The 15,712-nt window shown below is 23.3% G+C and overlaps 5 protein-coding genes across 5 annotated transcripts; 4 read left to right on the top strand and 1 right to left on the bottom strand. All coding sequences in view use genetic code 6, as the record gives it.

Annotated features, from left to right (window-relative positions):
• Positions 1-1,079: 1,079 nt before the first annotated feature.
• On the top strand, positions 1,080-2,939 carry TTHERM_00494340 (IQ calmodulin-binding motif protein). Its single transcript, XM_001023224.2, has 2 exons — positions 1,080-1,790; positions 1,877-2,939. Exons 1-2 carry the CDS (start codon positions 1,266-1,268, stop codon positions 2,450-2,452), a joined length of 1,101 nt encoding a protein of 366 aa, XP_001023224.1. The 5' UTR covers positions 1,080-1,265; the 3' UTR covers positions 2,453-2,939.
• Positions 2,940-3,772: 833 nt separating this feature from the next.
• TTHERM_00494350 (Serine/Threonine kinase domain protein) lies at positions 3,773-6,599 on the bottom strand (the record flags this gene model as incomplete). The annotated part of the gene is made up of 5 exons (XM_001023225.2): positions 3,773-4,564; positions 4,630-4,735; positions 4,790-5,166; positions 5,223-5,289; positions 5,344-6,599. The coding sequence occupies 5 exons, from the start codon at positions 6,597-6,599 to the stop codon at positions 3,773-3,775; spliced, it is 2,598 nt and encodes an 865-aa protein (XP_001023225.2).
• A 1,318-nt stretch (positions 6,600-7,917) lies between these two features.
• Positions 7,918-10,675, top strand: TTHERM_000494358 (UDP-glucose/GDP-mannose dehydrogenase family, NAD-binding domain protein; the record flags this gene model as incomplete). The annotated part of the gene is made up of 6 exons (XM_012799622.1): positions 7,918-8,480; positions 8,613-8,734; positions 9,076-9,590; positions 9,725-10,001; positions 10,073-10,339; positions 10,398-10,675. The coding sequence occupies 6 exons, from the start codon at positions 7,918-7,920 to the stop codon at positions 10,673-10,675; spliced, it is 2,022 nt and encodes a 673-aa protein (XP_012655076.1).
• Positions 10,676-11,410: 735 nt separating this feature from the next.
• Positions 11,411-12,834, top strand: TTHERM_000494359 (UDP-glucose/GDP-mannose dehydrogenase family, NAD-binding domain protein; the record flags this gene model as incomplete). Its single annotated transcript, XM_012799623.1, has 3 exons — positions 11,411-12,141; positions 12,200-12,257; positions 12,313-12,834. 3 exons carry the CDS (start codon positions 11,411-11,413, stop codon positions 12,832-12,834), a joined length of 1,311 nt encoding a protein of 436 aa, XP_012655077.1.
• Positions 12,835-13,625: 791 nt separating this feature from the next.
• Positions 13,626-15,473, top strand: TTHERM_00494360 (UDP-glucose/GDP-mannose dehydrogenase; the record flags this gene model as incomplete). The annotated part of the gene is made up of 8 exons (XM_001023226.3): positions 13,626-13,718; positions 13,775-13,870; positions 13,924-14,199; positions 14,327-14,655; positions 14,702-14,759; positions 14,813-14,929; positions 14,985-15,082; positions 15,143-15,473. The coding sequence occupies 8 exons, from the start codon at positions 13,626-13,628 to the stop codon at positions 15,471-15,473; spliced, it is 1,398 nt and encodes a 465-aa protein (XP_001023226.3).
• Positions 15,474-15,712: the final 239 nt, after the last annotated feature.

Below are 15,712 nucleotides of genomic sequence, written 5' to 3' on the forward strand. Positions count from 1 at the left end.
TTCTTTAGGTAATCAAAATTTTATTAACATCTTAAAAATAAATTTGTAGAAATATTAAACTATTAATAGAAATTTTAACTCTATTTTTGAGCGAATACAACAAATTGATCTTCATTCATTAATTTGTGATGGTACATACTATTTACAGTTTATCTTGAATTTTTTATTTAAAACTTTATAATTTATTTTGTAATTTGTATAGATTTAGGTTTTAAACTTTTATTTTATTAAAATGAGTGAAATAGATTAAAAAGACTTAATATTTTCGAAATATCAATTTGGAAAGAAATAAATTGTATTTGATTTTAAATTAAATTTGGATTAGGTATTAATTATATTAAATAAGTTGTTTTCATTAATACTATTTAGCTTCTTACTATTTTCTAAAACGAATTTTCATATTTTTTAATTAACAAAAGATTTTGTATTTTATTAAGAATTAATCAAAAATAAAAAGATTCGACACCTGTGAGAATTGAACTCACGCTCCCAGAGGGAAACGGCTTAGCAGGCCGCCGCCTTAACCACTCGGCCAAAGTGTCTTTCATGAAATTTATATTCTCCACACTTAGTTCAATTAAATCAAAAAATTTACTAAATATATTTTTTAATAAAAAAAAAAAAGATTCGACACCTGTGAGAATTGAACTCACGCTCCCAGAGGGAAACGGCTTAGCAGGCCGCCGCCTTAACCACTCGGCCAAAGTGTCTTTTCATAGAAACCTTTATGTTGTATTTGCACTCTAATATTAGTTAAATGAAAATTTAGAAAGTATTTTTTATTAGTATTTATTTAATATTTGTAAAATAATTATTTTTAAGTAAACTTAAAAAATATTTTATTAAAAAAAATTAGTTTAATTCAAAAATTATTCATTAAAAAATGTATTTTCTATCTTAAATATTGTTGATTGCGTTTTGTTATGTTTTTGAAAAAGAGGTTTAAATGTAAAATAAATTTAAGATAAATGGTTTGATTTCATAGTACTAGAATGGAATTGCTTTTATAAAAGAAAGATTGCAATTTAATAGATAGACTGACTAGCAAATGTTAGCTAACAATCAATCAATAATTATCTGCAAAATTTTAAAGTTCATACAAATATTAGAAATTTAGAAATTAAGTTTGTTTTTAATAATAAAGTTTCAACGACTCAATTAAAAGTAATTAAAGCTTTGAAAACATTAAAGAAAATATTTTGTATAGATTACATCATTAGACTAAAATATTTGAAATTATTGTTGAGCTTTATATCTCATCCATCATGGGAAATAATTGTAGTTGCTTGAGGGAAAGCAATACCACAGAATTCGAATCTATTATAGGGTCGAATAAAGCATATTAAATAGAATTGAAAGATAAGCACTTTTTGATAATATAACAAATGAGCAAGGAAATAGTTTTAATTTAGGCCTTTATTAGAGGATTTTTAGCTAGAAGGAGGGTTAATTAAATAAAAAAGAGAAAATATAATGAAAAGGTTAACGAATAACTTACAACATATAGCTCAACTATACTAAATTTTAATTCTAGAAATATTGCTCCTTTTTTTTACGGATTTGATGATTAAGATGATCCTAATAGTCACTTAAAAGAATTTAGAGGTTCTACAGAATTAGAAAACGGTGCTATTTATTTTGGTGAGTGGATAGGTGATGTGAGATATGGAAAAGGAATAATGACATGGCAAGATGGATCAAAATTTGAAGGATACTTCAAAAATAATAAAGCTAATGGAAGAGGAAGATTGGTTCATGCTAATGGAGAGATTTATGAGGGAGATTGGAAGGTAACTTTCGATAGAATTATTTAAAATATAGAATTTGAATAAAATTTAATTAAGGGATTTTAATCTTTTCTAATTTAAATGAAAAGGATGATAAAGCGCACGGATATGGTGTTTACACTCATTTAGATGGAGCAACTTACGAAGGAACTTGGATAAATGATTTGCAAGAAGGTGATGGTATTGAAAGATGGCCCGATGGATCAGTTTATGAAGGTAAATATAAAGAAGGTAAAAAGAATGGCACAGGAAGATTTACATGGGCTGATGGATCTTCTTATGAAGGAGATTTTAAATCAAATAATATTGAAGGTAATGGAAAATATAGATGGAACGATGGTAAATAGTATGAGGGAGAATGGCTTGAAAATAAAAGACATGGAAAGGGAGTTTTTGAATGGCCTGATGGTAGAAAGTATTCTGGTGAGTTTTATAAAGACTAAAAATAAGGATTTGGAGTCCTATCATTCAATGATGGCAGAAAATATGTCGGTGAATGGAAGGCAGATAAATAGCATGGAAAAGGGTAATTCCATATGAGCAGTGGACATGTTAAAGAAGGAATATGGGAAAATGGTAAACGAGTAGGAGATGTTAGCAATAGATCCTCAGTTGTCAATTCAGCTGTATCCCAAAATAATAAAAATTATGTTGAATAAAAATGAAGATTGAATGTCTTTTGAAATAATTATAAAACATAAATGGAATTGAAAAAAAAGACAATAGAAATTTAAAAATCGATTAATAAATTATTAGCTGGTGATAGATAAATATCTATGATAAAAAAGATATCATATTAATTAAAATAAATATATAATTAATGACTAAAAAACAGTGAAAAAGTTACTAAAAAATTAATCTCAAAATTAAAAATAAAACAAACACTTATATTTAAATAATTAAGAAAAAATAATAATAAATAAATAAATAAATACTAAATAATTCTTTAATTTAAATAATTAAAATAATTTAATAATTTTAAAATGAGCTTAATCTCCCTCCTAATTATATGTTAAAATAACTTATTTATTAAATAATTTTATATTTGCTTAAACTACTCATTTATTTTATTTATTATTTTGTAAAGTATTTTTATATGGTTAGTTACTTTCTTTTATAAGGAAATATTATTTTTTTAAAATTGGTGTCAGTTAGTTACACTTTATTTTCAATATTACAATTGCTTCTAATATTATTTAGGCATTTGATTGATTTTATTTAAATTTAAGTTTTGTTTGTTTACTCATTTTTTGTTATTTTGTGATAATTTGTGTGAAGTTTATATCTATTTATAAAAAATATTATTTTTTTAAAAGTAACTTGCATGTAAAATTATCAAATATCATTTAATATATTGATAATTTAAACAAATAATTAATATAAAGTAAACATATTACATTTACTTAAAAAAAGAAGTTTAAATTTAATACTCTTGATTTTAATAATTCATTCAAAAATCTTTTGAATAAGTTATCTGCTTAGTAAAAATTAAACAATTACCCAAAATTTTATATTAATTTTGTTTTTCAAGATAAATGTCTAAAATAAATAAATAAACAATTTAAAAGGAACACGTATATTAAAAAATGATATTGGGATTTTATTCTTTTAATTTTGTATTATCATTAAGTAAATATATTAATATAAATAGGTTTATTTAAGTAAGAGAAATAGTAAATTAATATAAATTAATATCATAGAGAATATAAAATTAAATATAGTTAGTTATTTCATTAAATCTAAATTAAATAATCAATTTTTGTATTATATTTTTAGTATATTTGTTTAATTATTTGGTTTTTTTTGTTAGTTAATTTATGACAAGATAGGATTGGTATGATTGATTAATAGATAGATACACTTGCATCCAATCTTAATTTATTCTGTTTTCATTTATGCTTTGCATTAGTTTTTTTATTTTTTTAATTAATTAATTCACATGGATTGTTTAAATAGCTTAAATTTTCAAATTTTGATACTTTTTTTCATGCTTTTTTAAAGTAAGGATGATTGAGAGCTTATTTCACATCAAATCTTTCTTCTTAATTATGCTTCAAACAACCAATTATAAATGATTATGCTTCCTTAGAAATCAAAGGCTTTTTAGGGAACTTGACTTCTTTGCTATTTAAGATTGTGTTTTATCTCAAAATTTATTCCTGAGTCATTTTATTACCGAAAGGTTTTTATCCAAACAGCATCTCGTAAAAAATTACTCCTACACTCCAAATATCAACTTTGTTTGAGATTGTTGGAGCTTTCTCATTTTCTTCACAGCCGAAATTTTCAAAGCATTCAGGTGGCAAATACCAATAGGTTCCGACACCTTAACTAGTAAGTTCAAGACGAGTAGCATTATCTTCTATAATTTTAGAAAGACCAAAATCAGTAATTTTTATTTATCCTTTATGGAAAATTATATTCTAAGGCTTGAGGTCATAGTGAATTACTTTACTCTAAAACGAGCTAAGGTATTCAAGACACTCAAGTATTTTTTTTACAATATACTTTGCATCTTATTCTATAATTGTGGAGTGTATTTTTAAATGTTAAGATAAATCTGGTCCTTCGCAGAATTACAAAACTGAGGCAAATGAAGTGCTATCAATTTCTATGTAGTCATACAATTTTACTATATTTGGATGGTTTAATTCTTTTTATATTCCATGCTCTCTAAAAGCATGCTTCAAATAATTTTGTTTAACTCTATTGCTCCAAGATTTATCAATATAGTGTATTTTTATAGCTACTTCACGGAATTCTTCTAAATCAATAGCCTTTATAGATAAAAATAAAAAATTTAATTATTATTTTTCACTTAGGATTATTTAAATTTGTTTACTTTGTATACTTCACTAAAACCACCTTTTCCAAGAAGTGAGAGCAGTTAATATCTTTCTCCCAAAATAGGCCATGGGTTTTCAACTTAAATTCCTCCATATCTAGAACTAAATTTAATAGTTTTTATTATTTTTAAGTTAAATTACAATAAAAAATTTTACTTTTCTTCCAAAAACTATAATTAGTACTTTTTAATTATTTCCTTTACTTCCTTTTTCTTTTAGTTTAGATTATTCACAATAACTTCTTCCTATTTTTAGAGAAGAGTTATTTGGAAAGCAGTAAAGCGCTTTTGTTCTTCATGTGCAACTGCTTAATTAGGGTATATGGAAGTGTCAAATTCGTCTTCGTCTTCAAAAGTGAGTTTTGAATTACTATCTTAGTTAGAATTAGCTTAGGTAGATGGATCATTTAATGAGCCTAATAGGGTCAGTTGCTTTTATTATTTTCCATTTGTTTAAGTTTTTTTCTTTGGTTTCATAGTTTTCAAGTTTTAAAGTACATTTTAATAATATTTAATTTTTTTCTAAACTTAATCCTTTTTTTAAAGAAAACAATTTAAAAAGAGTCATTTAAAATTAAAATATAATTTACCAATTAACTATAAAGTTCCTAAACTTCAAATCCATCAATCCATTGCTCTTTAAAATTTTATAGGTCTCTTTTTAAAAAAAAATATTTAATTAATAAAATAAAAATAAACAAATTTTATTACACAACATATTCACCTAATCTTTGCTTGGATTGCTAAAGTTACATTTTTATTAGTTTTCTATTTAAAAATGAGTTTTCAGTAAACATTTTTTAAACAATTCTCTTTATTTTGGAGTGATCAAAGATTGTTGGATTTAAAGAATTTTATCCACTTGTATTAGTTGACTTTGCATTTTATAAACTTTGTTTTAATTTTCCTACTAAATTTTCTAAGTTTTCAATCTACTTCTACTTTTAATTTAGCTATTATTCTTTTTCTTTTAGTTCACGATTAAGCAATTAAATTTACTCGGTTTCTGTGTTATTGGAGTTTCCAGTACTTTTAGAAAACATATTGTTATTATTTGCATTTTTATTAACTTAATCCTGATTTAAGTAATCCGTAATTTTTGATATTTTTTTTTAAGTTTTATTATTATTTTTAGCAGCATTTTTGACTTAAATGAGCCCAATTTAATTTACTATATTTTTAATATCTTCAGTTTTCTTTACTTATTCACCACTTTATCCGCTTTACTAATTTATTGGCTTTTCATTTTCATTGGGGAATGTGTTCTCTTAAAAAAGAATTTTTTAAGAATTTAAAACTCTTACTTTTTTTATTGTTGGCTCAAAATTTTCAGCTTTTTAAGGGGGTTGTTATTTTTAAGATTTTTCAATTTATGACACCTAACTTTTATTTTATTTTTCATTTTTAATTGATTGCTAAGAAGAAGCATCTTTTTCTAAACTTTCTTGCTGATCTTGATTGCTATCATCTTCTTCGAGTTCTTCATTATTGCTGGAAACATTTTCATCCTCTTCAATCTCTCTCTCTTCTTCATCTGAATTGTTTTCTGAAGAGTTTTATTAATCTAAATCGTTATTTTCTTCATTAAAACTCTTTATTAGATGCGGGTTATTTAAAATACTTGGATTATTGCCATAATTGTTATTGATCTTAACAGGTGGAGTACAGTACAAAAAATTACCTCCATTATTAAATCCAGAAAGGTTTTTATTCATAAAATCTAGACTTCCTTGATTATTTTAATTATCATCAAAGTTTAAGTAATCATCTTATTCACTTTTATCATCATCATCCTCTTCATTATCATGAAGATCTTTTAATTGCTCATTATTGTTCTTATAAATATCAATACCATTCAGCTTTTATTTTATATTTGCAAAATTATTTATTGTTTTTATAGGTGAAGTCGAAGGATGGCGCATTCTATAATCAAGAAGCTCCAATTTCTTTCTTTGATCTATTTGCATTATTCAAAAGAATGATTCTTAATATTTTTCTTTATTTTATTCCTTTTAATTAGTAAGAGTCTATTTTTTTAAATAAATATCAAATATTTCTTTCTAAAAATGATTCAAATCTTTTTCCATAAAAAAGTGTTTTTTTTAATTTCTTTAAAATTTTGTGCGGGTTTCAGTTTTAACGATATCAGATTGCGCGCAATACAAAACCGCGTAAATAAATTATTATTAAATATATTTTATTGTAGATTTAAAAATTATTTAAAATAATATAGTAAAAAATAAATTATTATGAAAGAAAAAATTAAAATTTTCAAATTCTTTGTTTTATTTAACAAAAAAAAATATTTTATTTCTTTAAAAAAACCAAACAATCATCTTTAATTTTCATTTTTATCAGCTTTAAGCAAAAATTATCATTTTTAAAGAATAAAAATTATCAATCTTTTCAAGTTTTAATATTATAAAAAATAATTAAACTATTTAAATTTATTTTAAATATTCAAAGATAAAACTTAAAAATTTTCAATATTTTTATAAAATAAAATTAAAAAAGATTATTTTAGATGAAAATAACTATTTAAGTTATTTATATCAAAATATCTAATTAATAAATATTTTATTTTGGATTTTTTTGTTCTTTTAAAAATTGTTTTATTTTGATTTATAAATCCACTAAAATCTCTTATCAATTGTCTTTATAATTAATTCAAAAAAACTAATTAATTGACATAATCTTGAATATTTGTAAGCAAATAAAATCTGAAATATTTTTATAAAATACAAATTTAAATAAAAAAATATTTTAAAACATAAAATCTTAAATTAATTAAGCTTAAAATTATCCTTTTACTTTTTTTATTTTGAATGATATTTTTAAACTAATTTTGTTTTAAAAATATGATTTTTTATAAAATTTATAATTAAGAAATATGTTTATTTACTTGTTTTGTTTTGATAACAATTAATATAATGCTTTGTTTAGTATTTTTATTATTTTAAAGTAAGATTTACTTATTTAATGAACAAGTTAGTATTTAAATATCAGTAATAAATATTTCAAACATGTAAAAATGAGTGGACAAAAAATAATAAGAATGTTAAAAGCTTAAATTTGTAGTAATTACATAAAAATCAAAAGAAATGAATATTAGGAACTATACCTGTAAAATATACAATAAATTTTAAGTTAAAAAAGCGAAAAATAGTAAATTAATCAGCTGCTTGTCATTAGATTCATCGCTTAATAAATATTATTTGAATTACTTCCAACACAAAAATTATATTGTTATTAAGAGTTAATATTTATAATTAGTAAAAAGCAAGTATGCAAGGATAAGATCATTAGTTAGATTCAGCCTCAAGTAAAAATAGGGTTCGATTAAACAGTTCAAACTAAAAAAAAGAAAAAAAGGAGGTGTACATTTCAGAATCAGCTATGTCACAGTTTTCGAATTAGCGTAACAATTTAGCTAGTAAAAATTACGGAAACCATTCAAAGCATCTGAGCAGCACTGAATAAAATTCATTAAATTATTAATCTTCTACAAAGGGAACAATTTCAAGAAGGACAAGTTAAGAATAATCAAATGGAGGTTTTTAAAGTTATAGTGCAAGCTAAAATACTTCTCCATAGAATCATTAAAAAGGTTAAACAATGAAGAGATTACGCTTAATGAAAACTGCTATATATGAAAATGGTAGTCATCATGAAACGAATGGTGGTAATGCTCACGATAACAAAGGATTATTCATTTAAATAGATAGAAAATTTGATTTGAAAAATTCAAGTGTGGTAGAATAAAAAGACCCAAAATGGGCAGAATGCAAAATAATTGGAAGTAATATATAGTCCCGTTCTAGATCCTCTATATGTTCTCATAACGGATAGTAATTAATCTTAACTTTATCATTTTTTAATTTACTAGAGTTACTGTAGGTTAAACTTATTTATTACTCGTTAATATTAATAATAACTTTCTATCTAATAAAAATAACTCCAATTTATTATTAATTAACTAGCTTATATGTTTATGGAGGATATGAATTGACTGCAGGTCCTCTTGGAGATTTTTGGAGAATAAACCTTTCTTCTGAGTAGTATATATGGGAGAAAGTTAAAGTTAAAGGAAAAGTAAATCCAGGTACTTCCTTCATTCGTTTTTAAATTTGCATATCTTATACTTAATCTCTTTTTAATAAAATTATGATTGATTAAGTCTAAATTGTATTTTTTTTACCCTCCTTTTATTACTTTAAAACAAATGAAATCATTAACATTCAATTTTTTATTAAATTAATTTGTTGAGATATATTCACTTAAAGGATTAGCTGCTTATTGAATTTAAACATATAAAAACAATTCATGCTTACATTATTTTACTTATTAATTAATTGTAAGGATTGTCTACACTTTTTGAAACGATCTATAAATTAAATATTTTTTCAATTAGCATTTGTCATTATTTTTTTTAATTTTTTAAAGGACTTAAAAGTAGACACACCTCTTAAGTTTTTAAGGATAAAATGTATCTATTTGGCGGATAGCATGGAGCTTCATTGAGTAGTAATGAAATGTGGAGTTTTGACTTTAAAACTGAAACCTGGTCTCTTGTAGTTAATTTAGGAAAGTCAGATTAATGCCCACCTAGTGTAGACTCTCACAGCAGTGTTTTGATAGGCAATAAAATGTACACGATGTTCGGTTATTTTAGTGATTATGGTTAATTATCAAACTCTGTTTATGAATTTAATTTCGACACTATGTGTTGGACTAATAAGTTTAAGCATCAACCCAATGCAGCTCTTGATGAAAAAAAGTCCTCAACTATACCAAAAGGAAGACTAGAGTCTTCTATTACTTATATTAAGAGTTAACCGTAGCTAATCTATGCATTTGGCGGTTGCGATGGATTTACTAGACTTAATGATTTATGGGTATTTAACATATAAACCTGTATGTTTTAATTAATATAACCAAAAAATTCCACTATTCCTAAGGTATTAATTTCATAAAAAAAGAAATTTTCCCTAAATATATTTTAATTATAAATTTAATTATTAATATAAAAATAAAATATAAAAGTTTTACTTAAAACAAAACATTATAGTAATTTTTAATTTGATTTTATTAGATAAGAAGTGGTCATTAATTATTTAGCACTTAAGATTAAATTGTTTTACTTGGAGGTATTCATGATATTACATGGGAATTAGATGATCTTTGCATATTCGATACATAGTCTTAGATATGGACAATAGTTGACTAAGATTCAGCAAGGAGAAGAGAAATAGTAAACTAATCATCTTTATCTCCAGATAGCTAGAAAAGAAATTCTGGTGAGCCAAACCAATTTAGATCTAGATCAAAGAAGAAAGGGTAGACTTCTTTTATTTAATCTCCAAAAAGAGGTAAATTTTATTTATTGACACAATTTTTGTTGAATTTTATTATTAAACATTATTTATTAAATTATTTTAAGGATCAAATGCAAGTCCATAGTAAAGAAAATCATATCAAAGATCAGGTACTTTCTCGTAAGTTGATAAAGATATGTTTAATGATGATGAATCCAAAAATTCAGCATCCCCTGGTTTGGGAAGTCCGACAAAACTGTTAGAAAAAAAACGTAAAGAATTCCAACAACAAAAAGCACATATGCTTCAGATTTTTGAAGTTAATGGTTAAGAAGAAGACAAATTTAAAGATTTATCACCAACATCTGAAGCTATGAAAAATTCTCTCTTTGGTAAATAATTTAACTAAATCTAACTTACTTACCTCTTAACAAAAAAATATTATTATAGTAATAGGTAATCCTATGCCTCACTTAAAAATAAGGCAAGGAAAACTTACAGATTTCGGTAGAGTTACTGTTAGCAGATTCCTTGAGCCACTGAATGATTCAAATAATGTACGCTAAGGAAAAAAGCCTTGTGCTAGAGATGGTCATAGAGTCATTGATTTTGGGTAAGATAAAATCTTGCTTTTTGGTGGTGACAGACACAATATGTCATTCAACGATATTTATTATTTAGATTTAAATAAGCTGTAAGAAAAATATAAACAGCTCTTAAATAAATGACATAAGTCGAATTTTAAAAATACTGAAACTATTCAATATTAATTTTCCCTAATTAGACTGTTAATAATTTTATATGTAAATATATATTTTTTCACCAATTTAATATTATAAATAATAAAGCATTAAAGCAAGCTAGTTATGATTAATTCACATTGAAATATTTTTAAATAATGCATTTATTTTTGAATAAATAAATCTCACAATAAGTAAATAAATTTATTTTCAACAGTATATTTTATTTTTTTCAAAAACAGTTAATTTTAATTTAAATAAATTAATCGAATATTTCTAAAATTAAATTACTTTTATAAATTTTAATTAAATTGTATGTTCAATGTATATTATTTTTTAAGATTAATCCATCAAGTAATACTTTGATTTTACAATATTTTAAAATTTTTTTATACTTTTTATGAATTTTAAGTTAAAAAGGATTAGTTAATAAATAAAAAATTTATGTAAATAAATATTTGGAAATATTTTAAATTATAAATATTATTAGACTTGTCGCAATTCTTAATATTTAAAATATTTTTAGCTTGGTATCGATTTTTTAATATTTTAGCGTTCTGATATTTAACTGCAATTTTTACTAGTTTAGCATTTTTAAAAAAAAATTTTTTAAGCTGTTTATCTAGAATATTAAAATCTAATTTATGTCATTTTAATAAATCTTTGAATTCTTTAATTCTATAAATTTAAAAAAAATCAAAAAATATTATAAAGGTGAAGATTATGGAGCAAATTTAAAACTTAGGATCCTTTGAAGGTATAATTAACGAAAGTAGTGAGATGAACGATAGCGTACATTAGAATATAAAGCATAATAGAATTACTGAAAAGCTTGTGTCTCTTCCCATTGATTTCACAGGTGAAGTTTCACATATCGTAGCTTTTAAAAACAGCAAAATATTTATTTACTTTATTAATGGGAAATGCATTTTCCTAGATATAAATACTATGAAAACTTTAAACAGCTTTTAAATACCCCCTAAAATGACTCACTTCAAGCACTATGATGATAAAACAGTTCTATTTCTTAATACTGAGAAGTATATTTTACAACTTCTAGATGTATATTCAGGAAAAGTAGTTTCGACAAATCATCCTAAAGTTCCATCTGAAATTAATTGGTAATTAGCTGAAAGGAAAGCAAGAAAAATTGATGATTTAATCACAAGTGGATTGACTATACATATTTTGTAAGAAAGTAAAATGGTCATAGTATTAGAATAAAAGAACATTATTTGCTCAGTAAACGAATATGTATTAACAACATTCAACTTCTAGTAGCCTAGTCATCTGAATCAAATCATAATTCCTGATGAAAAATAAAAGTCACTTTTTATTACTCCTCTTAACTAAATTGATACTGTAATGTTATGGGGTGCTCACTAATCTGAAGATTTATTAGAAATGTTCATATGCAATGTTTTCTAAGGAGATAAAGGGTTTAGCGTTGTGAAGTGAGATAAATTACATTTTATTTTTAAATACATAACAAAATACTTTTTTTAAATAAAGATTAGATCAGAAAATTACTTGCGATATAGTTGCGGCTTACCCGTTGAATGAAAGAGAAGTATAATATATTTATTAATTTAAAATATTAAAAATTTATAATATGATTTATATAGGTATCTTTTTGGGTAAACAAAAAACAGCCTGCAGTTTTGGTAGTAGATTGGGCTGGAAATAAAAGGCTGAGATAAATAGATTTAAATGTATTCAATCCTTCTGAAAATATGGATTAATTAGGATGCATCCTGAATGATGTTTATTATTTAAATTAAGATCTTTAAATTGCTCTGGTTTCTATTCAAACTTAAAAAGAAGAGTTGTTTTCTGTGATAAATTTAGTAGATAATTCAGTGTCGTTTGTGAAAACAATTTCTAGCGAACTAAATCTAACAGAAAAATGTTTTTCTCCAGATGGAAAATATTATGTAGAATTTGAAAAAGTGTACAGAGAGCCAGAAGATTCTTAGGACCCATCAAAAATCTACTTTACTATTAATTATATGATTGGAATGAGAGCAATAATACTCTATTTGCTAGAATCTAAAAATATATAAGAAATTTATGGATAATATGCTGCCCATTAAATAGTTAATATGTTGACCTAAAATGAACCAGAGAGAGTAATAAATTTTTTTTGAAAAAATGATTTTAAATTTAAATACAAATTGATTATTGAAATAAAAAATTCAAAATCTAAGAAAGCTCTTTATTACTTAGCTTTTTTAATAATAATTTATATTAATAAACTGAAATACTATATTGTTTTATTTCTTATTTGAATATATTTGAATTTGTAAAAGAATTTGTGTTATTCATCAAAATTTTATTATAATTATAAATAATTTTTAATACTCAAATCTAATAAAATTAATAGATTTTCAAAATTTAAAATAATATTTCAAATCTAAATAAAATTTGTTTTGAAAGTTTAATTTAAATAAATAGATAAGGACTTTTTTAGCATAAAATTTGAATTTGAATTTAATAATTTAATTAAAATATTTATTTTTAAGCCAAACAAATTTCAAAAAATGATATTAACTTTTCTAAAAATTCAGTATTAAAAAAATTAAATATAATTTTTTTTGATTTAACAGATTTAAATAATATAAAATTTTATTAGAAAGAATACTTAGTAACATTTTTATTTAATTAAATATTTTATTATTTTTTGAAATTATTTGATAAAAAAATATTTTACTTTTTGTGATAAAAAGTTTGTTAAGAAATTTCATTAAAAAAAAATTACTTAGTTTTTTATGCAAAGCATTGATGTCTTTTAAATTTTACTTACATTTTTAAATTTTCAAATCCTGAATCAAAGTTATCCGCAAAATTAAATTATTATTAGCGCATTTTTAAAACCTGGAATTCAAATAATATATTGTTTAATAAATAACTTAAATTCTAAATTATATTTTGAAAATTTATGAACAATATTAAAAAGATATCATGTTTTGGGGCTGGATATGTTGGAGGCCCAACTATGGCGGTCTTTGCCAGTAAACACCCATAGATATAAGTAGAAATTAAATGCTTTAAAATATATACTATAAATAACTTTTTTATATTTCTTAGTTTACTATTTATGATATCGATAAGCAATAAATTGAAAAATGGTAGCAAAGCGAAACTCTACCTGTGTTTGAAAGTGGATTATCTCTTCTATTGGAAGTAACTAAATTTTTTAATAATTTTTCTTATAAAAATATTTTTAATTACTAAAGGAAACGAGAAATAAGAATTTGTCATTTACCAGTGATATCAATGAAGCTTTAGATGAAGTTGATATCATTTTTTTAGCTGTTAACACCCCAATAAAATAATCACTATCAAAAAAAGAATCTTATTGTTTTGATATAAAGTACATAGAAGCTTGCACAAGGTCAATTGCTGAATATTTTGACTTGAAAAAATTAAATAGAATTGTTACATTAGTAGAAAAAAGCACTGTACCTGTGTTGACTTCAAAGCACATATATGAGATTCTCTAAGAAAACTAAGTCAATAATCCTTAGAATAAAGACAAATTTGTTGTTCTTTCAAATCCAGAATTTCTTTCAGAAGATAATTATTTTAAAATTTAAAATGATTTTTTATATTTCTAAAAATTAATATTTTATTTAAAAGAAAATTTATAAATAATATATTTATGGAATTTTATTTAAAAATACACGTAGTGCAATTAATGATTTACTGAATCCTGAAAGAGTAATTATAGGTGGAGGTAATTCTCCAGAAGAATAGAATAGTACAAATATGCTGAAAGAACTCTATGAAAAATGGGTAAATAAAGATAAAATAATTCTTACAAATTTAGTCTCAAGTGAACTTTCAAAGCTAGTTTCAAATTCATTTTTGGCTCAGAGAGTATCTTCTATCAACAGTATTACAGCTTTGTGTGAGGCCACTGGTGCTAATATTGAAGAAGTTAAGAAATGCATTGCTTCAGATTCAAGGTAAAATGTTAAAGTACCTTAAAAATTTAAAACACTCTTATAAAAGAATAGGAAGTAAATTCTTAAATTGTTCAGTAGGTTTTGGAGGTTCATGCTTTAAAAAAGTATAAATAAATATATATTATAACTGTAATAAGCTTTTTTTATAAAATTTTAGGATGTTCTTGGACTAGCATACATCTGTGAAAGTAGAGGGCTAACAGAGGTGGCAGATTATTGGAAATAAGTAGTTAAAATGAACGAATATCAAAAGTCTAGATTTTCAAAATTAATAGTAAAATCTTATATGAAATAGTTAAATTCTAATGAAATAAAAATTTATTTTGTAGATAGAAAAAATGTACAATAATCTTGATGATAAGATCATTACAATATTTGGGGTTTCTTATAAAAAAAATACTAACGATTGTAGAGACAGTGCTTCTATGTATCTTATTTATTTTAATAATTTAATTATTTCAAACTATAATTTTTTGTTTGTATATAGCACTGTTGCTTCAGAATTGCTAAAAGAAGGTGCTGTACTGCATATATATGATCCATTAGCTAAATTTGAGAGCATGAAAAAAGAAATGCAAAGATAAGAAATATGGAAAGATTGCTATGATGCTAAGATAAAGTTTTTTGATGATGGAGAATCTGCTTCTATAAACTCTCATGCAATAGTTATTTTGACTGAATGGGACGATTTTAAATAGTGTAAATACGAGAGGATGTTTAAAAAAATGAAAAGACCTTCATTTATTTTTGATGGAAGAAATCTTTTAAATAGAGAAGAGATAGAATAAATTGGATATGCTTACGTTAAATTAGGATGAAGCAAAAAAAAAATAACACAAATAAAATAATTTAAAAAAACTATTTATATAAAATGTATATATATATAATATTTATTACTTTATAGATATAAGCAACTAATAACTAACTACTTTCTTTATTAAACAAACAAATTCTGACTATTTTAGATTTTCAATAAAAATTTAAAGGGATTTAATTTGGGGCGAATTTAAAAAGGAAAAAAAAGGAAATTTTTAGAAATAAGTAATTAAAAATTATA

This window comes from Tetrahymena thermophila, assembly GCF_000189635.1.
Source record: "Tetrahymena thermophila SB210 genomic scaffold scf_8254446, whole genome shotgun sequence".
Taxonomy (NCBI): Eukaryota; Ciliophora; class Oligohymenophorea; order Hymenostomatida; family Tetrahymenidae; genus Tetrahymena; species Tetrahymena thermophila.